We start from the raw sequence: 23,166 nt of genomic DNA on the forward strand, positions 1-23,166 counted from the left end.
CATCTACGTGTAGTGCTTTTATTGGCTTTATTTTTTAGATATTCTGCAATTTCGGTTTGGATTTCCTTTTTTTCCCAAGAACCAATTAAGCCACTTTTTTTTTAGTTCAGGTGATTGAAAGTTTTTTTTTATTCCAATTGAAGTTTTTTTGTTTTTCTGTTTTTGAAAACACTGGAGAATTTCACATCTTGGTCTGCATCCCCATGTGACTTTTTTCCCAAGACCCCGCCGCCCCCTGTTGCCGGCGGCTTTAACGCTGAAGGTCACGAGCAGGATTCTCTCCTAGAACCGGAACAGAGTGAAGGAACCGCGCCGCCCGGGGGGAAACAGCCGGGAAGGCACAACGCGCCTAGGGTAGCTGAGGGTCCAACAGTACCCCGGGGCCTAAGAGTCGGGGAACACACCCCCGCGGGTACGCGGCCTGATTGGCCAAACGCCTCCACGGGAGCACGGTTCCTCTCTTTTGATTGGTTATAGCGAGGCGGGCCCGCCCCCGCTCGAATGCCTCGTGTGGATTGGCCTATTGCTTGACTCTGCCCTCGACGGTGGCCGGCGAAGGACAAGCCCTTGCAGAGAGCGGAGGTGTTTGCGTCGTGGGACGCAGCTGTCTGTGGCCTAGGGGTGGAAGGGCGGCGGGTCTGCGGAGACATGGCGGCGGCCTCTGCGGTGTCGGCGCTGCTGGTAGCTGCGGAGAGGACACGGTGGCAGCGTCTCCCGAGCCTGCTGCTTCCGCCGAGGTCACGACGGGTGGAGGGGCAGCGGGTCAGGGCCCGGGCTGGGAGGTGCGGAGAAGCCAGGTCGGGGCGGAGGGGCCGGAGCGGGAAGCCGCGGCCCCGGGGCGGCTCGGGCGCTGCCCTCTGTCTGCTCTGCTGCAGCTCGCCGCTTGCCCGCTCTCCGTGGAGGAGCCGGGGAGCCTGGAGGCTGACAGCTCGGCTGCTGGCCCGGAGGTCGGCGGTTCGAATCCTTCCGCCGCTCCGTGAATACGCCGTGGGGTCGCTGCGAGTCTGAATCTAGTCGACAGCGGCTCTGGTTCTGGTTTTTTGGAGTTGACATTTACTGGAAGCTTATTCTGTCACTCACAATGCAACGTCAGAAGCTCCTAAACGTTGTTGTTTTCTTAGCACGCTGGGTGTCGGTGGGGGGGGGGGCGGGGAGCTGCTGGCCCAGGGGGTAAAGCGCTCGGCTGCTAACCCAAAGGCCGGCCGTTCGAAACCACCAGCCCCTCCGAGGGAGAAAGCTGTGTACTCCGGTCGATTCTGATTCATAGCGACCCTATAGGACACAGTAGGACGGCCTCTTGGGGTTTCCAGGGAGCGGCTGGTGGATTCGAACTGCTGACCTTTTGGTGAGTAGCCGAGCGCTTAACCGCTGCACCATCAGGCTCCCCGTAAAAACTGCAGCCTTGGAAACCCTACGGGGCAGTTCTGCTCAGTCCTACAGGGTCGCCATGAGTCAGAATCCACTCGACTGCAGTTGGTTGTGGGGAAAGGAGTGGAGCTGGGCCTGCGACCTTGGTGCTCACCTCCCATGGCGGCCAGAATTGCGTTTCTAAGACTCCTGACCGAGTAGGAGGCCTTTCACAGCATTCCTGCTTGGGGGGCGTTGTGTGACGTTCTTATGAAGCCCAAAGGGACTGAACGACTTGCCCAAGGTTGCACAGGTAGTGAGAAGGGGGGCCAGGATGTGCTCCAAGCCCATTGCAGTGCAGCTATCCCCATCTCACTTAAGGTGTCCAGTTCAAAGAAAGCCTCCTGGAGTTCTTCCTCTTTGTTGGAATGAATCAAGCTAACAAAAACTAATTTAACTTCCAGAGAGCTGGAAAGTTACTTTGAAAAAGCTTCTGTACTCAAGGTTGAGCAAAACTTACAGGTGATTCACCAGCTAACTCCACTCCAGATTGGTTTCAAATTTTGAGTTATAAGCTTCAGTGACTTTTTTTTGAACTTTAGATGAAGGTTAACAGAACAGGCTAGTCTCTCATCAGGAGTGCACATGTTGTTCTGTGACACTGGTTAACAACCCCAGGACATGTCAACACTCTCCCTTCTCAACCCTCGGTTCCCTATTGCCAACTTGCCTATTCCCTCCAGCCTTCCAGTCCCTACCCCAGGGCTGGTATGGCCCTTTAGGCTTGTTTTGTTCCATGGGCCTCTTCAGCCTTTGGCTGAAGGGTGAACCTCAGGAGTGACCTCATCACTGAGCTGAAAGGGTGTCTGAGGTCCATACTCTCAGGGTTTCTCCAGTCTCTGTCAGGCCATCAACTCTGGTCTTTCTTTTTCAATGACAGCTTTGGCAGGGGAAGGCACCTTCCTGCTTTCAGGTAGCCAGTTTCTTTATCTTCCTTTGCTGCATCATTATCATCGTCATCATTCTAGAAAGACGGTATAGCTTAGTGCTAAAAGCTTTATTATCTTTGTGCGTTAGTTTCCTCACCTTTAAAACTGAGCTAAACTTGGGTTATGAGAATTGAATGAATTAATACATGGAAAGAGTTTAAACAGAACCTGATACATAGGAGTCAGTTCAGAGAAATGGGCTTTGCGTACCCAACCATTGAGAATGACTCAGGAATGGTGTGTGTTTGTGTGGTCATGTACACTAACCATGTACATGTTGGGCAGTTTTTTGCTGCTGTCTAGACAAACAGCTGTTTAAAACTTACAGGATTTCAAAGCTTCCTGCTCAGTACTCTATAAACTATTAGAAAGGGGGCTAGAGGATGGTAGCACCAATCACAACAAAAAAGAAAGGCCCATCTTAGTTATGTGGACACCCTGGTGCTACAGTGGCTAAGAGCTACAACTGCTAACCAGAAGGTCACCGTTTCAAATCCACCAGTTGCTCCTTGGAAGCTATGGGGCAGTTCTACTCTGTCCTTTAGGGTTGCTATGAGTCGGAATCGACAGCAACAGGTTTAGTTATTTAGTGCTGCTGTAACAGAAATACCACAGGTGGGTGGCTTTAACAAACATTTATTTTCTCACAGCTTGGAAGGCCGAAAGCCCTAATTCAGAGTGCGGGCTCTGGGGGAAGCCTGTCTCTTCATCTGCCCTTGGGGAAGGTCCTTGTCTCTTCAGCTTCTGCTTCCTGGTTCCTTGCTGATCTCCCTGTGTCTTGGCATCTATCTTACCCCATCTCTCCTCTGCTCACTTGTTTAATCTCTTTTGTGTCTCAAAACTGATTTAAGACACACCCTACACTAATCCTGTCTCATTAACATAACAAAGAAAACCCATTCCCACTTGAGATATAACCATGGACATAGAAGTTAGGGTTTACAACACATATTTTTGGGAGACATAATTCAATCCATAACAGCCCTTACGCCCTTTGAAAGAACTAAAACAGTTAAGCTCAGAGAGGTAACAGGAAGGAAGCTGAAGGGGGCCGCAGAAACAACACTGGCTGAAGGGAGAGAAGAACTGAGTTCTCATCCACGCCCACGACTGACCAGCTGCCTGTGACCCTGGGCAAGTCATGTTACAGCAATGGATCTTAATTTTTTTTCTTTCATTATCACCCCCAATAAGAAAACAACATCCCTGAGTGGCGTAAACGGTTTGTAGTCAACTTACTAACCAAAAGGTTGGTGATTCACGCAGTAGGATCACAGAAGAAAGGCCTGGCAATCTACTTTCATAAGATCACAGCCATTGAAAACACTAGGGAGCACAGTTCTACTCTGAAACACCCAGGGTTACCATGAGTCAGAACTGACTCAACAGAGTTTTGTTTTTTTTTTTTGGAGAAAACGTAAATACTAAGGAATGAGATTTTGTTGGGTAAGGTTAGACTTTAAAGGACCACAAATGATGGCTTTCACACTCCCAGGAACTGATTTCCTCCCCCTTAGGGACAATATGGAGGGAAAGGGCAGCGGTGGTTCAGTGGTAGAATTCTCAGCTTCCATGTGGGAGACCTGGGTTTGATTCCCAGCCAGTGCGCCTCCTGAGCTGTCCCACCCAACAATCAGCAGAGGCCTGTGCGTTGCTATGATGCTGAACAGGTTCCAGTGGAGCTTCCGGACTAGATGGACAAGGAAGAAAGGCCTGGTGATCTGCTTCTGAAAATCTACCAATGAAAATCCTATGGCGATCACAAGGGTCCCGTCTCCAGCCAACCATGTGGATGGCACAGGAGGACAGCATTTTGTTCTGCTGTGCACGGAGTCACCGTGGGTCGGGGGCAGGCTCCATGGCAGCTAACGACAGGGGCGATATCACCCTTGTTGAGAGTGCATGATTGACAGCTTGGGCTTCAGTGCCCTCATGCAAGGAGAGCGGAGCCTAGAAGAGGCTATCTGGAAGCTACCTCTCACTTTTAACAGTATGCAATTTTTTATAAAGTCTATGATTTGACTCCAACTCCTGGTGTTAGTAGAAACTGGAGAAACAGTCCTGTTCAGTTACACAGTCATACACAGTTAGATAGTATCTAATGTAAACCTTTCTTAGGCTTGCTTTTTCGTGTCCTTTTTTTTTTCCTGAAAGATTTTAAATGGTTAGTCCTTTCTAATCATGGTTGTGTCGCACCTTCCAGATGTGGATGGAAGAGACCAAGGTTGAATTGCTTCTGCTATTTGTTGGTTTCCCAGCATATTCCTCTTAGCTGAAGCCTAATAGACATTTGCCTTTACTTACATCCCAAAGTGAATCTGGCCTGCTTTTTATCAGCTCATGGTTAAAGTTCGGCATTCACTTATTCTATCAGTGGGTGTCACAGAACTTAAAAATTGTCTTAGACTTTACTTCTGCCTAGCTGAGACACCTCAAAAAAGTCATTTACCTCCTTGTTTCTCCAGTTTCTGCTAATACAAGGAGTTGGAGTCAAATCATAGACTTTATAAAAAATTGCATACTGTTAAAAGTGAGAGGTAGCTTCCAGATAGCCTCTTCTAGGCTCCGCTCTCCTTGCATGAGGGCACTGAAGCCCAAGCTGTCAATCATGCACTCTCAACAAGGGTGATATCGCCCCTGTTGTTAGCTGCCATGGAGCCTGCCCCCGACCCACGGTGACTCCGTGCACAGCAGAACAAAATGCTGTCCTCCTGTGCCATCCACATGGTTGGCTGGAGACGGGACCCTTGTGATCGCCATAGGATTTTCATTGGTAGATTTTCAGAAGCAGATCACCAGGCCTTTCTTCCTTGTCCATCTAGTCCGGAAGCTCCACTGGAACCTGTTCAGCATCATAGCAACGCACAGGCCTCTGCTGATTGTTGGGTGGGACAGCTCAGGAGGCGCACTGGCTGGGAATCAAACCCAGGTCTCCCACATGGAAGCTGAGAATTCTACCACTGAACCACCGCTGCCCTTTCCCTCCATATTGTCCCTAAGGGGGAGGAAATCAGTTCCTGGGAGTGTGAAAGCCATCATTTGTGGTCCTTTAAAGTCTAACCTTACCCAACAAAATCTCATTCCTTAGTATTTACGTTTTCTCCAAAAAAAAAAAACAAAACTCTGTTGAGTCAGTTCTGACTCATGGTAACCCTGGGTGTTTCAGAGTAGAACTGTGCTCCCTAGTGTTTTCAATGGCTGTGATCTTATGAAAGTAGATTGCCAGGCCTTTCTTCTGTGATCCTACTGCGTGAATCACCAACCTTTTGGTTAGTAAGTTGACTACAAACCGTTTACGCCACTCAGGGATGTTGTTTTCTTATTGGGGGTGATAATGAAAGAAAAAAAATTAAGATCCATTGCTGTAACATGACTTGCCCAGGGTCACAGGCAGCTGGTCAGTCGTGGGCGTGGATGAGAACTCAGCTCTTCTCTCCCTTCAGCCAGTGTTGTTTCTGCGGCCCCCTTCAGCTTCCTTCCCGTTACCTCTCGGGGCTTAACTGTTCAATTCTGTCTTATCAGAGGGTCGAATTAGATTGGTATGTTTTCAAACTTTAATTTGAACTGAATTTTTTAAATATTTACTATTGCCTCTGAATCAGTAGTCATATGCCAGCCTCAAAAGCAAGGATGGTCCAGAGGCTTCTGGAGGTTAAGTGTCTTGTTCAAGGACACAGCGCAAGGGGAGAAAAACCAGAATTGTAACTACTGATTTCTAGATGAGTTTTCTTTCAACTTACTAAATTACTTTGTTAGTTGACTCAAGGCTTAGCTGAGGTCATGCCTGAATTTAGTTTCAATTTTCTAAAAATTCAGATTTCTTCTGAAAGAAAGATGACCGTTCTTTCTCATCTTGCTTTATTATGATTCCGTCTGGATTTATGTTATAGGAGATGGACTTGGAAGCAAAGAAGCACGAAGTATGCGACAGCCACAGGTACTGATGGTCTTTGTTGGATCATGTCACTTTGATTCAGATTGTGAGCTAAGAAAGAGAATGTTTAATCCCTTAATTTGTGTATAATAGGATTTATTCTCAGCTTTGACGTTTTGAATTTTCATGATAATATCTTAGTAAGGAATGAGTCATGGCTTCCACTCCTTATAGAATAATAATTGAAAACATTTTATATTTATGTTGTTTCTATGTGTCTGACCATCTTGTAGTTATTAGGTACCACAAGTTAGTTTTTGACTCATAGTGACCCCGTATAACAGTAAAACTGCCCCATAGGGTTTTCTAGGCTGTAATCTTTATGGGAGCAGATCACCCACGATGCTGATGGGGGGGTTCGAATTGCCAGCTTTTTGGTTAGCAGCTGAGTGCTTAACTGTTGCGCCACCAGGGCTCCTTGGAAAAATAACTGATGGTCTAAGTCAATGCTTTTAAAATCGTTCTTTTAAGTAGCAGAATCTTTTTTTCTCATAAAATTTCATGTGGGAGTCCCAATTATATAAAGGATGTAAATGTGTGACTCCTGGTTGATTGGGTATAGCCCCTCTCTCACCTGACACACAAAGCTCATCCCAGCAGCCCTGTAGCAACTCATGGTCTCTCTAGATCCCCACTGAAAAACAGTCTTTTCAATTATACGAAACCTTATGTTTCTGAGAAAAGATAACTTTGTTATAGTCTGCCAGAGAATATTAAGTATGTGGTGATCCCGTGCGTTTTGTATATTAGTGCAGCAGTGTATCACTATGGCATCATGTCACTAGACATCAATTATTTGGCAAGACAAGCACACACGCCTGTGGTGCTAGAGGGGCTAGAGGCGGCGTACACATGAGTAAGAGCTCCAGTCCCTCATGAGGCTGACCAGGGTCAAGCCCTGGACCCACCACTGTTGGCTGTATAATTTCAGCCTTAGTTTCTCTATCTTTAAAATTAGGTAATAGTAGTAGTATCTACTCCATAGGACTACTGTGAAGATTTAAGTTCATGTTGAGTCTTTTGAACAGGACCTGGGACATAGGAAAAAAAAAAAAAAACCTTGCCATTGAGTTGATTCCAGCTCAAAGCGACCCTCTGTAGGTCAGGGTAGAACTGCCTCATAAGGTTTCCAAGGCTGTAAATCTTTACGGAAGCAGACTGCCACATCTTTTTCCCTTGGAGCAGCTGGTGGGTTTGAACCAGTGACCTTTTGGTTAGCAGCCAAGTGATTTAACCGCAGCACCACCAGTTTCTTTTGGGGCATAGAAAGTACCTATTAAATAGCATATTAGTTATTTAACTATTTAACTGTGTTTTTTCTTTAGCTATGAGTCAGAATCAACTCAACGGCACTGGGTTTGATTTGGGGTTTTATTATAAATTTGATCTTTGGCAAGCGTGAACCTTTGGCATAACAAAGCCCGTTTTAATGGGGTTTTGATGGGCTTTTTTATTTTAAGTGGAAAATCCTGAGTAATATAAGAAGTTATGTTAATAAGGTATGTTGAATTTCAGTGAAGAGAAATTAAATGTACTGTTTAATATTAATTAGAATAGTAATTTTAGGCTCCATTGTGGCAGTTTGCCAAAACAAATGTTTATAAACTGGTTAATATCCTAGACTATTTCTCAATCTCATCCATTGCTCCCAGTAACATCTGTGTATGATTTTCATGATGTTTTAAACAGGAAGAAACATTACCAAGGTTCTTATTGCCAACAGAGGCGAGATTGCCTGCAGAGTGATACGAACAGCCAGAAAAATGGGTATACAGTCAGTGGCTGTTTACAGTGAAGCTGACAGGAAATCAATGCATGTAGATATGGTATGTTGTTAAAAATAGAAGTCAAACTTTGGAAGTGATTGTTTTGTTTATTTTGTTAATATTTTAGTTCTTTAGATTGACACAGTTTAGGTTTGTTCGTATTAGCATTGTTTAAGTAGGTAAATTAAAACTACTTAGCGATCATTCCTCTTGGCAGATTTTCCAGTTATAATAGCTGTTGAACTAACAGTGAACTTAGTAGCATAGTTGATCTACGGGCAAAGCCTTTATGTCATTAAGGATTAGTTAAAGCTGTTCACAGAATGTGGCTGATCCACAGACCTCACTCTAACTGGCACACATCCAGATCCCTGCTATGCAAGGAAAGAGATCAAGGTTGCAGTCTTAGCAGCTACCACTTACTGGCCAAGTGGTCTTAGGCAAGTAGCTTAACTTTCTGAGCCTTGCTTTATCTGTAAAATTGTGACTTTAAAAACCCTACTCCCCTGAGACCCCTCCTCTCTTATTGACATAGTTAGGCTCCAAAGACCAGGTGGATATGCGAAAATCGGTGTTTCGCGAAAATCGGTGTTTCACAAAATGGAGGATGACCACATCAGATCACAAAATACCATGTGGGACACATGTGTCCCTCTGGACCCAAGAAGTGGAAAATGTGGGCAGGCGGTTATGTCCCACTGCCAGACATACATCGTTAATGTGCAGAATAGTCAGTAGATTTTTTACCATCATCGTAAATGCAAAATGTTGGATAACAAGCTAGTCAGTAAGTGAGGAGTAGGTGTAGCTGTTATTCAGCAGACAGAACCCCAGTCATGGATGAATGCAGCTATTGATCTTCTCTGTGCCTGCAACAAGACTGCAAGCACCAGTGTAAATTTGTGGGGACCAACTTTCCCTGGGCTTTTGGCCCATCTGGCTGTCTAGCAACTTCTTTCTTGGTCTGTGCAATGACTATTTCAAACCTGTTTTGCTGCATTTGGACCTCTGACTCCCCCTCTGCGGATCTTATTCTCAGTAGATAATCTTGAATTCATGGAGAAAATAAAACCATATGAGCTTCCTGCAGCAGAATCTGCTGACCTACCTGTCTTTGTATCCACCCTCTTCCCGTCCAAGGACAGTCGTCTGTCTGTGCTCTGGATTCCTCCTCCCACCTTCTTAAGACTCTTCCTCTTAAGTGACGCGTCTTCAGTCACTCTTCCACCAGGTCCCTCCTGAAATCATTTAGGTATGCTTCCGTAGTCTCTCCCAAGTTCATAACTACCGCTAGCCCCACGTTCCTTCCCCTTTTGCCACCCCCACTCTCTTTCGTCTCCCATTTATAGCCAGTTTAAGAATCATTTGCCCTGCTGTCTCTTCTTCCTTACCGCCTACTCTCTTTGCAGCAAACTCCTGTCAAGCTTCTGTCCTCACCCTTCCCCTGAAACTTTCTGCTAAGTCACCAATTATGCCCATGTTCCTACGTCCAATGGGGTCTTTTCAGTCCTCAGCCAACTTGATCTCTCAGCACCACAGCAGACCGTTCCTTCCTTTTAGAAACAAATTCTTCATGGCCTCTGACCCTTCTGGATTCTCTTTCTGTGTCCTTTCTCTGTTGATATTCCTCAGGACTTGGTTCTTGACTTTCATCTTTTCTCGCTATATGCTCTTGATGTATATTGTTGCATCTACTCCTAGGGCTTCGCTAAACACTCCCAGATTTCTCTTTCTAGCCCAGGCTTTCTTTTGTGCATAATGCATATGTATCCCACTGCCTACTTAACATCTCCAAACTTAAAATGTCTGACTTGCACGCATGATCTTTCTTCTGTACTGAGCCTAGTTTTCTTGCCGACTTCCCTACTCCAGTAGATGGCAGTTCATTGCTCATAACAATCATAATACAGCCAGAAATCCGAGTCTCTCTTGAAGATCTTTCCCTTTTTCTTCCTGCTATGTGTCCTCCTTTCCCCCACCCTCCACACCTAGTCAGTTACCAAGTGCTGTTAATTCCACTTCCCGAGTGTTTCTTCCCACTTCCTGTTCCTCCACCACCTGCACCTTAAGGAAAGCCACCGTCACCTGTTGCCTGGTCAAATGCTGTAGCCTCCCTGGTAGTCTCACTGCTTCCACGTTTGATCCCCTCCCCATAATCTGTTTCCTACACCTCAACTAGAGTCATGGTTTAAAATCAGAATTGGATCATATTATACCCCTGCTTTAAACCTTTTCATGATCTATCAAGTTAGTAATAGCCTACAACATTGATAGTGTTTAGTGTTTGGCGAAGGTGGGTAGAAGTTGGTGTGTTTATACATTGGTAAAGCCGTTTCGAAGGATGACTAACCAGGAGCTATTAAAGTGTGCACGTCCTTCAGCCCAGTCCTGCCCGGAGAAGTGTTCACATATACGTGCAAGCAGAGCAGATAGACCAGTGTCTGCTGTGGCCTTGCCTAAGTGTCAGTACAGCCTGAATGTCCATTAAGAGGTGCGTGACTCATGAACTACGGCCTCCATGCTGTGCAATGCAGTGCAACAGTTATTAAAAAAAAATGAGGTGGACATATACGTACCAGGAAGGAAAGGCCTCCCGAGACATCATTATTAAGGGAAAAGCTGAATTGCAGAAGATAATGATGTAGTTTGGTCTTATTTATATAAAAACAGAAAGTAAAATTATCTGCTTATATAAGTGTATGTATGAATAAATAGGGAATGTGTGTATGGAAAAATACATTCCAAATTGATTGCAGTAGTTACGTCCAGAGGGAGATTGGAAAGGAGGGTGGGGCAAAGGGCCACTTTGCCTTTGTGTTGTTTACGTTCTCTAGAATGAGGACGGATTTGTATTTTGTGGAATTAGAAGTTTAAAAAAAAAAACTTAAAAAAAATCTCTATGTTTTCCCTTAGAAGAAGATGCAAAGCCTTTAACTTCCCACGTTGTTCGTCATTAGGTGCTGTTGAGTCAACTCATATTTATTCTGACCCCATGTCACAGAGTAGAACTGCTGCATAGGATTTTCTTGGCTGTAATCTTTATAGGAGCAAACTGCCAGGTGTTTCTCCAGCAGAGAAGCTGGATGGGTTTGAACCACCAAGCTTTCGGTTAGCAGCCAAGCACTTAAACATAGAGCCACCAGGGCTCCGATGAAACCTGCCCCCTCCTGTCTATCCAGCCTCGTCCCTGACCACTCAGTGCCCTTGTTCACTGCTCCAGCCACACCAGCCTCCTTGCATCCCTCAGGTGGGCCAGGTACCTTCCCACCTCAGGGCTCTCATGTACATTGTTTTCTCTCTGTTCCCAGCTCCACTCCCTCCACCCAACTGCCTGGCAGAGTCCTGACCATGACCATGACCAGGAGCCTTCCCTGACCACCCTCTGACCAGATTGGATCTTCTCTTACTCACATGATGTCCTTTGGTTTTCCTTCATGCAGTAATCACAGTTGTCATTAAGTGTGTGAACGTTAGTTAATGTCCGTCTCTCCCCCTAGACAGGGACGTTTGCCTTGTGTACTGCTGTTCAGGCAGCTCATACCTCAGGTGTGGCACAGAGTAGGCATTCAGTAAGTCTTTGAATGAACAAAGGATGCTTTCTGTCTGGTCTGCTTCAAAGGATGTTATGATTATGCAAAAGTTTGAAGGGACGGTGTAAAATGTGTGCCAGATGTATAGCAGGAACGTTATCAGCATACCCTAATAATTACGTAAACTTCAGAAAATTTTGTAATTTTATTTCTCTCTGTATACTCCTGTTAGAACTTTTGCCACTTTGTCAAATTGTAAGTTTTTGGCATTAAATACGTCTAAGGCTATTTTTGTTGCAAAAAGTAGTAGCATGACTAATGCCTGTGGCTTCGAATCCTGTGGTGCTTTAATTTCACTCTAGCGTGTAGTTTATACGTGAAAATTGAGTTTTGACTCTTCACACAGCTGATTCCAAGATGGGTTCATTTTTATAACAGACATGAGCTAGTACTTCTGTTTCTCAATTCTTGCTTTGTTTTTAGGAGCCCAATATTTTTTAAAATAATAATAAAATGATCCTGAAGCAGTGCTGTAGTGTATTAGCTGTGCCGCCTTGTAAGCATGTAGTATTTCTTTAACAGGCAGATGAAGCCTATTGCATCGGCCCTGCTCCCTCACAGCAGAGCTACCTTTCTATGGAGAAGATCATTCAGGTGGCCAAGATCTCTGCTGCCCAGGTAAGAATCGTGAAGATGTTTACAGTGCAAAAGGGGTGGGCTTTGTACACTTCATATAGAATTACTAATTGTTTCTAGAAATTACCTTCTATTTTTGGCCACTCCCAAGACATTGACATTTTATTTGCTTGCTAGGCTGTCATTTGAAAGTAGATTTGACCCTTCTCATTCTTGAGCCACTTTACCTTCCTACTGAATCCTCTGCACTTTAGATCTTGTGGGCTATAGGTGGGGAGGGTCTAAATTAGAAGTTAAAATTAAGAGAGAGCTCAGCCTTTCCACCTTCAAAGGCAGATCCTAGGAACATCAAATGCTTTGGGAAAATAGATAGTAATCTAAATTATAAGGTAAAATAAAATCAAGAGAGAAATCCCTCTCTCCGACCTCCCAGTCTCTCTCAAAGTGCCCCACTACCTGTTTTTCCAATAGCCCAGCCTTGGAGTTTTGGTATTATTACACCTTTCCTTGATCCTTCAAAATAAGAGCCAACTTGTGTTGAATCTTTCTTTGAAATATCTCCAGAAGTGTTTTTTTGTTTGTTTTTTAATCACACAGCCAGACCTTTAGGATCTTTTATGTGGATTTCAGATTCTTAGCTGGTTTTCCTACTTCTAAATCTCTTACCCATCTGATCAGTACTATATGCTACTAGATGAGTGTTTCTTAAACAGTAGTTTCATTATTATCCCCTGCTTTTTATTTATTTAATCCCTCACCATTTCTCTACCCTGTCCCCCAGTTAGCAAATCTTCAGTGGTTACAAGATAAAGTCCAAACCCTTTAGCCCAGTGTTCAAGAGCTTGCAATATGGTCCCACATATTTGTCAAAGCTTATGTCTTATTGCTAGTTCTTCCTTATAGCTACAGTGAACATTTCTCCATCTGCCTTACACATCATACCGAGTCCTTCTTCTGAGCACTTGTTCATATTGTTCCACCTGCCTGAAACGCTGTCTTCCTCCTTCTCTTATCATTCACTGTCCAGGCATGGACCAGTAACTTGAAATTTGCCTCCAGAAATGGAGAACACCAAGAGACCAGAGGAAGAGGTGGGCAACTCCAGGGTGGCAGGAAAAGAGCTTATTAGGAGACTCATAGATGAGACGAGTCCTGGGCGGCTTCAGGACCAAAGCAGATCTCCACACCCCACAGTGGGAGGGCAGAGGTTTTATAGGGGTAGCAGACAGTAGCGGCTACATGCCAGGGAGATACGTAAGAATGACTCAGCAAACTGTAAGGAATTGGCGGGCCACATGGGGGGCCCAAGTTTGGCCTCACAAAGCCTGTTTCCCTTTCAGTCCACCCCCTGAGGCCATCTCTTATAATCTGGCACATCCCTCCTCTTGTGCCATAGTACGAGAGACCCTGGAAACAGATACAAAAGTGGGGTATGGTGCCAACGTATGTGCAGGAGACAGAGAAAGTTACCATGTGCCCAGAACAGGAGGAAGCCTTCTCTGAGAAGGAGAAGGAACTGGGAGGGGGAAGGCAACCCAATTCCCAGCCTCCTTATCAGAGAATGTTCTGGGCCCAAGGCCTTTACTTAGGCAGCCTGGATGGGAGGTGTAGAGGCATACCACTCCCCAAACATTCATGCATTCATCCTCTCAACAAACATTAATGGGTCTCCTGCTTTGTACAAGCTTCTATGCGTGGGCCCAGCAGTACATAAGACAGACACAGTTCTCCCACTCAAGAAGCTACACTGGCAGCTGAGGCAGAAAATAAATATTTAAACAAATAAATAATACAACTAAGGGAGTGATAAGTGGTTTGAAGAAAATAAAGGAGGATAAGAGGATAAAGAGTGACTGGTTGGGAGATGCCTTTAAGTAGGGTAGTCAGGGGAGGCCTGTTTGGGGGGTGACAATTGAAGAACCACCTAAATGATGAGAAGGAGCCAGCCATGCGAAAGCCTGAGGGAGGAGCGCTCAGGCCGATGGAACTGCCGGAGCTCTGAGATGAAAACTCTTGGTGTGTTCAAGGGACGAAAGCGTTCAATGTGGCGGGATTGAGGGCATTTAAGGGCTGTGTCATCCAGGCACCTGAAATTTAGTAAAACTGAAATTTAACTAGAAAAGTATTTCAACAGAGGGCTTTTAAAATAGGAATCAGTTATCTCAATGTCAGAGGGCTAAAGAGCAAAAAGGGTATATTGAAATTACCCAGCAATAGTAACTACAGAGAGGACAACGACCCCTCTGGATGGGGACGAGGTTGGGGTTACCAGTCTCTCAGCTTAGAGGAAGGGCCTTCTGAGCTATGGCTCAGCTCTGTGGAGGGGCCCTGCCTAGCTGTTGCTGGTGCTTGGAGGCCACCAGTTCTGGGAGCCTCCAGAGAAGCTGAGACGAGAACCAACTGCTGCTTCCAGGGTAAAGGCATAGGGGAGCTGCTGGTCCTGGCTTTCCTACAGCAGCCCCTGTGCCAGAACCTACCAGGAAGCCAGCTGGCAATGCCCCATCACGACCTGCCCCATGGGGTTCCCAAGGCTGGAATCTTTGCAGAACAGGCTGCCATGTTTTTCTCCTGCAGAGCAGCTGGTGGGTTCCAGCCATCAACCTTTCAGTCAGCAACTGAGCACTTAACCACTGGACCTTTCACAAAGTCCAGGAATGGTGCCAACAGTTAAGTGCTTGACTACTCTCTGAAACGTTAGCAGTTCAAACCCAGCCAGAGATGCCTCAGAAGGAAAGCCTGGGGATCTCCTTCCAAAAGGTCACAATCTTGAGTGCCTGGTGGGTGCAGTTCTACTCTGAAACACATGGGGTCACCATAAGTCAGAATTGACCCAGTGACAACTTTTTTTTTTTTTAATCACAAAGCACAACATGGATGGTTAGATTTGTAGCTGAGAGAATCCAAACAGGAAGCGAGTGGGAGTTAATGGTGAAGCAGAGAGAGGTTGAGGCAGGATGACTTAGGGTATTATAAAATACAAAGAAAATCCAAACCCATTGCCGTCAGGTTGATTCCAGCTCATGGCAGTTCCATGAATCCATCTTTGGCAGAATAGAACTGCTCCATAGGGTTTCCTTGACTATAATAAGCCAGGTCTTTTTTCTCTGGTGCCACTGGGAGGGTTTGAACCACCAACCTTTAGGTGAGCAGCCTATCACAAACTACTGGCACCACCCAGGGACCTTAAAAAGAAAAAAACCCAAACCCATTGCTGTTGAGCAGATTACAACTCATAGCAACCCTATAGAACAGGGTAGAACTGCCCCATAGGGTTTCCAAGGAATGGCTAGTGAATTTGTACTGCCAGCCTTTTTGTCAGCAGCCCAACTCTTAACCACTATACCACCAGGGTTTCCAGGGCATTTTTTAATAGGCCTTGATAAAGACTGTTTCATTCTCAGTAGAAGGAAGCCACTGAAGGATTTCAAGCAGTGGGATGAAGTGATCTAATTTACGTTTTAATAAGTTCTCTTGCCTGCCTTGTGGCGAACGAACACTGGGAGTAGGGCTGTGAAGGAGCCCTGGGGGCACAGTGGTTAAAGCCCTTGGTTGCTAACAGAAAGGTCAGCGGTTCAGACTCACCAGCCACTCTGCAGGAGAACGATGTGGCAGTCTGTTCCGTAATGATTATAGCCAAGGAAACTCTGTGGGGTAGTTCTACTCTGTCCTATAGGGTTGCTATAAGCTGGAATCGACTCAATGGCAATGAGTTTGGACTTTTTGGGGGAAAAGGTAGGGGTGATAACGATGAAAGTCGGCAGGATAATTAGGAGTCAAGTACTAGGCTATAGCAATGTAAGGAGCCCTGGTGGCACAGTGGTTAAAGCGATCAATTGCTAACCGAAAGGTCAGCAGTTCGAAACCACCGGGGGCTCCGAAGGAGGAAGATGTGGCCGTCTGCTTCTGTAGAGATTTACAGCCTTGGAAGCCCTATGGGGTCGCTATGAGTTGGAATCAACTGGATGGCCGCGGGTTTTTCTTTTTGCCTCCAGGAATGAGACACTTTTTATTTCAGATGTTTCAAAATCAGTGATGGGTAACTTAACCCATGCAGCGAGTTATTTAACTAAATACCGGCCATCTATGTTGTTGACCAGAAGGAAATTCATATGCTTTAAGTGTAACAGGTATGGGTGGGAGTTTCCTTGTAATAAGAATTTAAATAGTATGGCTTATTGGCTCCACTGTGGAAAGGGTGTGTCTCATTTCTACTTGAAGGCAAAGCCAGCTTTTGTCTTAAAACAACCACCACCTTGGATCTGTGCATGCACTTGAACAAGTACAGAGTAGAATAGTCGAAAACTACAAATGCGAAAGAAATCCTTTTGGCAGAGATCTAAGGGTAGCGGATAACAGGTTTCTGCATTTACCCTTAAAGACATGGTGATGCTGTGAAATGGACACTCTACAGAGTTGCTACCCTGTTACTTATCAGGGTGAATGGGTACCTGCCCGACGACCCGCGACTTAGGGTGGCCGTAGTGTTGTTTCTTCCTTCTAATCCACCCGAGTACTAGGGAATGCCTTGGTTTGGGTATATTAAATTGTTCTTCCTGAGAGAAATTCGTTAACTTTCTTGCAGCTGTTCCCAGATTGTGCAGCTGAATTTTATTTTTGCAAGGACATAGTTGATTTTCTTTTTAGTTATGAAAAGAGAATGTGTGTCTAGTTCATCTAAGAGTTCCGTCAAATTAAGTATCTGTTAAAAAGAAGGGAGACTAGAAAAAACAGTCTGAAAATGAAATTAGGAAAAGGAGTACATGCGCAATAACATCAATAAGAGTCAAAACCTCAGGAGTAGAGTCAGCCAAAGAAGTTGAAGACCTGTGTAAGTGAGAATTACAAATCACTGCTGAGAGAAATTAGAGTCCTCAGTAAATGGATAGATGTATTATGTTCGTGAACTGAAGGTTCAGTTTTGTTAAGATGGCAGTTCTCTCCAAATTGAACCATAGATTTAATGCAGTCTTTATCAAAATCCCAGCAGGTTTCTTTGTAGAAATTGACAAGCTGATATTTAAATAGCCAAAAGACCTAGTATATAGCTAAAACAATTTTGGAAAGGACTAGTAAACTTGTAGAATTTACACTACTGATTTCAAAACTCATTGTAAAGTTACACTAACCAAGGAAGTGTAGTATTGGTATAAAGATAAATATCCTGATCCATGGAACATACTAGAGAGACTGAAAATAAACTCACACATATGCAGTTAATTGATTTTTGAATAAAGGGAGAACAAATCCTGGTACAGGTGGATATCTGTATACAAAAAGATGAAGCCTTAACCTCCCATTTTAAAAACAAAAATGAATCCCATTGTCATTGAGTCGATTCTAACTCATAGTGACCCTATAGGACAGAGAATAACTGTCCCATCGGGTCACCAAGGCTGTAATCTTCATGGGAGCAGACTGCTACATCTTTCTCCCACAGAGCGGCTGGTGGGTCTGAACTGCCAACCTTTCAGTTTGTAGCCAAGTGCTTTAATCACCATGCCACCAGGGCCCCTTCTCCCTCACACCTCACACACACAAAGATTAAGTCAAGAAGTATCATAGACCTAAATGGAAGATCTAAAACTGTAAAATTTCTAGGAGAAAGTTTTTGTGACCTTGGGTTCGGCAATGATTTTTTAGATGTGACACCATAAGCAAGATCCATAAAAGAAATAATTGATAAATTGGACTTCATCAAAATTAAAACTTACGCTCTTCGAAAGAAATCATTAAGAACACGAAAAGACAAGGAGCAGACTGTGAGGAAATATATGCAAAACGTATATTTGATTAAAAAAAACTTGTATATTGAATATATAAGGAACTCATAACTCTAAGAAGACAAACTGTCTTGAAATAGGGTTGACTGAACTTTTTTCTTTTTATATTCTTTTAATTAGAATTGTAATACATACGTAATTGTGATTTTAAAAGAACAAAAATGCCCTCAGGGCTACTGAAGTTGAGAGAGTAGCTTTACCTGTAACTAAATCATCCACCCCTACTCTGCCTTTTGCTGTCTTCTGTTTGCTGTGGGGTCTCTTTTTCCTCACATCTTGCTGTCAGTGTGTTACTCTTAGCTAGCTTACTGTCCTTCAGTGTAGCTGATTTCTCTCTTCTGTGGACAAGAAAGCCAGTAAGTAACGTTTGTTAAAACTCTGAGTAAATTAAGAATGACTGGACTGAAGTCTGAGGCTTCCCCTTTCACTGAAGTATGCGTAGACTTTAATCCATGGTCCTTATGGTTCACTCTTCGCTGTTCACGTGCCTTTGTGCTTCCTTCTCAGCCTTATTCTGGAAAGATGAGGTTGGCAGATAGTAACCTAACAATAAGTGAGGCATCGTTGTGCTAGTGTGTTCATTTCAGCTTTTGGGTACCATGGTCTCAACTAGGCCAGCTTTGCGTGGAGACAGATTAAACAAACCCCCTTACCACTCTGAAACCCTTCACTCCTTCTTGCAAACATTCTTTGACATCTGTCCTAATAAAAAACCCATTGCTGTCGAGTCCATTCCAACTCATAACGACCCTGTAGGACAGAGTAGAACTGCCCTGTAGGGTTTCCTAGGAGTGGCTCATGGATTCGAGCTGCCGAACTTTTGGTTAGCCGCCGAGCTCTTAACCACTATGCCACCAGGGCTCCATCTACCCTAATAGCAATATTATTTTAAATTGAAATACGGATTCTCTGGTAAAGGTAAGGCTTCAGAACTTTAGTGTAAATACATTTCAGACATTTCTTTGAAGACAGATTTTGATAGAGACCACGCGTATCTGTCACCAGCATAGGGCTCCCCAGAAGACGACACAGCTTTGCCAATTTAGCTCTAGTGAGTTGTCCTTTTATTTCTCACTTTTAGGCTATCCACCCAGGTTACGGTTTTCTTTCAGAAAACGCAGAGTTTGCTGAACTGTGTAAGCAAGAGGGAATTATTTTTATAGGCCCTCCTTCATCTGCAATTAGAGACATGGGAGTAAAGAGGTATGAGTTTGTACCTTTTTATGAAGGTCAATTGAAATTGTTTTAGCTTTAATAGGTGTTTTCATTCTACCTTTTTGTTGACATAAGCATAAGTTATTTATCTCCCACATAGGGAAATGCCAGTGGGCTACAGAAAATAGTTGACTAATTAGCATTCCTAATCAGTATATTAATTAGTTTTTTGGGATAAAAACATGTGAGATGAACCACCACATGAAAAACTGGTTTGAGGAAAACTAACTAGTGTATATTTTTATATTTGTTATCTCAGACTGTAGTCCTTTCTTTATGGAATATTTTCTTTAAAAAGTTCCATTGTATGTTATAGACTGGGCTATATAGAAATGCTGTATTTGTGTTTCTCTTGTATGAAGTAATTTGTAGAATTAAAGTACCTCTCTCTCTCGCTCTTTTTAATTTTATTTTTTTAATTCTAAAGCATGTCCAAATCCATAATGGCAGCTGCTGGAGTACCTGTGATAGAAGGTTATCATGGTGAGGACCAGTCTGACCAGTGCCTGAAAGGCCACGCTGGGAGGATCGGTTATCCTGTCATGGTCAAAGCCGTCCGTGGTGGAGGAGGAAAAGTAAGATTATGTGTGCTCATGTTTTCCATTTCAGGCTGGCCTTTTTTGTCTTATTTATGTCGTAGCCATAACCACCTTTTCTGTCTTAGGGCATGAAGATCGTTAGATCGGAAAAAGAATTCCAAGAACAGTTAGAGAGTGCGCGGAGAGAAGCTAAGAAGTCTTTCAGTGATGATGCTGTGCTGATCGAGAAGTTTGTGGACACGCCAAGGTGGGACGAGATTTTTTTTTTTTTTTTGGTGATTCAGAATTTTTTAAATATAAAAGTAATGCATGCTAATACATAGAATTCTAATAGTAGACAGCATTATAGTTCCTCAGTCCTGTCCCCTGACTTAACCACTGATCACGGCGTGGTAAGCCTTCTTTCAGACATGTTCTGGGTACACAGAAACCTGTATACATTAACACACAGTACAACAGTGAATCATAGACATTTTTCCATGTCAGTAAATATACATTTACCTCAGTCTTTTTTTTTTAATAATTTATTTTATTGTATTGTTGAGAATATACACAGCAAAGGCATACACCAGTTCAACTTTCTACATGTACAATTCAGTGACATCGATCATATTCTTCGAGTTGTGCAACCATTCTCACCCTCCTTTTCTGAGTTGTTCCTCCCCCATTAATGTAAACTCACTGCCCCCTAAGGTTCCTATCTAATCTTTTGAGTTGCTGTCGTCAGTTTGATCCCATATAAAAAAATCAAAAATCGTCAGTTTGATCCCATATAGATAGATCTTAAAAGAGCATAATGCTCAAAGCAGACATTCTTTACTAGTTAAGCTAAACTCTTATGGAAAAATGACAGTGTTGGGGCGTCAGACCTCCTCATTTAACTTCATGAAGGGGGAGAATCAAGAGCAGCATCAGCCCAAGGCTGATTCCTGTGAGGCAGAGGTCAGACATACCTCCTCTCCAATCTTTACCAATTCTGACACCAGCCGTCCCTCCCGTGGCACTCTCTGCTTCTCTGCTGGGTTTGATAATTCCTTGCAGTGGCCACACAGAAGTCACAGACCATACTTACAGTTGTGGGGTTTATTAGGGAGGTACTGTAACCGAATTCCTCAGGTTCCTGTCCTGTCCTATTAGCCAATCGAAGTAAGACGGACGCTAGTTGCAAGGGAAACAGAAAGTGGCAATTTATTGTCTGCAGACAAGGAGCACTGTGGGGCCTAGCAGCCAGAAGACCACATGCTCCCCACCCAAGGGGAGCAGGGAACTTTTATATCCTTACGTCCTCAGGGAGCAGGGATTGGCGCCTGAAACCCTACACCCCGAGCCTGCCCATGCCCGAATTTGGAGATCCAAATGCTGAGTCATGCTGCATAGGAAGTCCACTCTGTGGGACCTCTTGCTTTGTAGAGGGGCTCAGGTGGTGCTGTGTGCTGGAGAATACCTTCCGCTCCAGCGGTGCTCAGGTCTGGGGTTAGATAAGGACAGGATTCTCTGGATCTTTGCATGCGCTACGATCCTGGCTGGTGCGTGTGCAAAGATCTGTCGCCAAATACAAACTGCAGTTAGAGGCTACGGTTTGCAAGGGCTGCGGGCTTGGAGCAAACCGCGGTTAGAGATTGTGGTGAACAAAAGGGGACGATGCCACAGCAGAGTAGGGGAAGCTGCAGCAGAGCGGGGTTTCAGTGTTGTTGTTGTTAGGTGCTGTCGAGTCAGTTCCAACTCATAGCAACCCTATGCACAACAGAACGAAACACTGCCTGGTCCTGCACCATCCTTACAATTGTTGTTATGCTTGAGCTCATTGTTGCAGCCACTGTGTTGATCCACCTTGTTGAGGGTCTTCCTCTTTTCCGCTGACCCTGTACTCTGCCAAGCATGCTGTCCTCCAGGGACTGATCCCTCCTGACAACATGTCCAAAGTATATAAGGCGCAGTCTTGCCATCCTTGCCTCTAAGGAGCATTCTGGCCGCACTTCTACACAGAGTCATTTTTACCAAAAAGAATTAGTCAATATTCAACTATTTCAAGAGGCGGCACATGATCAGGAACCGATGGTACTGAAGGAAGAAGTCCAAGCTGCTCTGAAGGCATTGGCGAAAAACAAGGCTCCAGGAATTGATGGAATATCAATTGAGATGTTTCAACAAACAGATGCAGCGCTGGAGGTGCTCACTCGTCTACGCCAAGAAATATGGAAGACAGCTTCCTGGCCAACTGACTGGGAGAGATCCATATTTAAGCCTATTCCCAAGAAAGGTGATCCAACCGAATGTGGAAATTATAGAACTGTATCATTAATATCACATGCAAGCAAATTTTTGGAGGGTTTCAGTACCAGGTTATAACTCAAGATTAGGAACACTCAGGATAAAGTTCTTCAGTCAGGACAGCCTCTTCTCAGCAGGGCCTGCAGGCAGGCCTTGGCCTGAAGGCGCTTAGCTCTCTTGCTCCAGGGGGTCAGCATGCCCACCATAGCTGACTTGCTTCCTGGGCCGGGAAGACCACCACGCCTTCTTGCACCAGCCTCCTGGTTCTGCTGTCTCTGTTGCTGCTGTTTCTCTGCGGCACTTGCCGCAGCTTCTTGCCATCTCGTGCCTCCTCCGATGTAACAGCTCTCTGTCTCCTGGCTCTGTGAAGTTCTCAGTGCAGGGACCGTGAGCCCAAAGGATGTGCTCCACTCCAGACTGTTGTTTTTTGGTGGTAGTAAGGTATCCCCTTTCTACCTCTGTGATGGCTCATTTTAAGCCTAAAGGGATGGCAAAACTGACCAAACCCCTCATTATGGTTCCATACACCTGATTTGCGTGGTCCCACCCCCACAAAGTTGCCATACACCTTATTTGCATTATTAGCAAGCTGTCCAACCCCCTTGGTGGGTGATAATCAATTTATTTGCATAATCCTACCCAGTCACTTGGTGGGAGTTATAAGACTATGGGGAGAAAACATATAAAATCAGGCCATCACACTGCATATTGTTTGGTTTTAAGAAGATTTCAGGGGATTTTTTTGGTTTAAGATTGAAAAATTATCTTAGGGCAGTAGTTTCAGGGATCCATTGAGCCTCCATGACTCCAGAAATTCTGGATTCCATGAGAATTTGAAATTCTGTTCTGTACCTCAGTCTTCATATTGATGTCTTAATGGTTCCACTACAGTGATAGGTTGTCGTTTGGTGCTGTTGAGTTGGTTCTGTCATGCATAACAGAACAAAACACTGCTCAATCCTGAGCAATCCTCACAGTTGTCGTTATGCTTGAGTCTACTGCTGTTGCAGCCACTGTGTCAGTCCATCTCATTGAGGATCTGGGTTTTTTTCTACTTTACCAAGCATGATGTCCTTCTCCAGGAACTGATCCCTTCTGATAACATGTCCAAAGTTTGTGAGATGTAGTCTCACCATCCTTGTTTCTAAGAAACATTCTG

General features: G+C 44.5%; 1 protein-coding gene across 4 annotated transcripts in view; it reads left to right on the top strand.

Annotated features, from left to right (window-relative positions):
• The first annotated feature begins 546 nt into the window (after positions 1-546).
• Positions 547-23,166, top strand: part of LOC126074848 (DCN1-like protein 1) — a 132,916-nt gene continuing 110,296 nt past the window's right edge. For 2 of the 4 annotated variants that reach the window (XM_049881638.1, XM_049881652.1), the window contains exons 1-7: positions 547-737; positions 6,227-6,273; positions 7,960-8,096; positions 12,149-12,244; positions 19,064-19,185; positions 19,625-19,772; positions 19,862-19,983. In XM_049881638.1, coding sequence (XP_049737595.1) covers positions 649-737; positions 6,227-6,273; positions 7,960-8,096; positions 12,149-12,244; positions 19,064-19,185; positions 19,625-19,772; positions 19,862-19,983 — 761 coding nt within the window. In that variant the 5' untranslated portion in view covers positions 547-648. Of the gene's footprint in view, positions 738-6,226; positions 6,274-7,959; positions 8,097-12,148; positions 12,245-19,063; positions 19,186-19,624; positions 19,773-19,861; positions 19,984-23,166 lie in introns of those variants that run through there. The other 2 variants (XM_049881645.1, XM_049881660.1) reach the window with 1 other exon arrangement.

This window comes from Elephas maximus, chromosome 1 (assembly GCF_024166365.1).
Source record: "Elephas maximus indicus isolate mEleMax1 chromosome 1, mEleMax1 primary haplotype, whole genome shotgun sequence".
NCBI lineage: Eukaryota > Metazoa > Chordata > Mammalia > Proboscidea > Elephantidae > Elephas > Elephas maximus.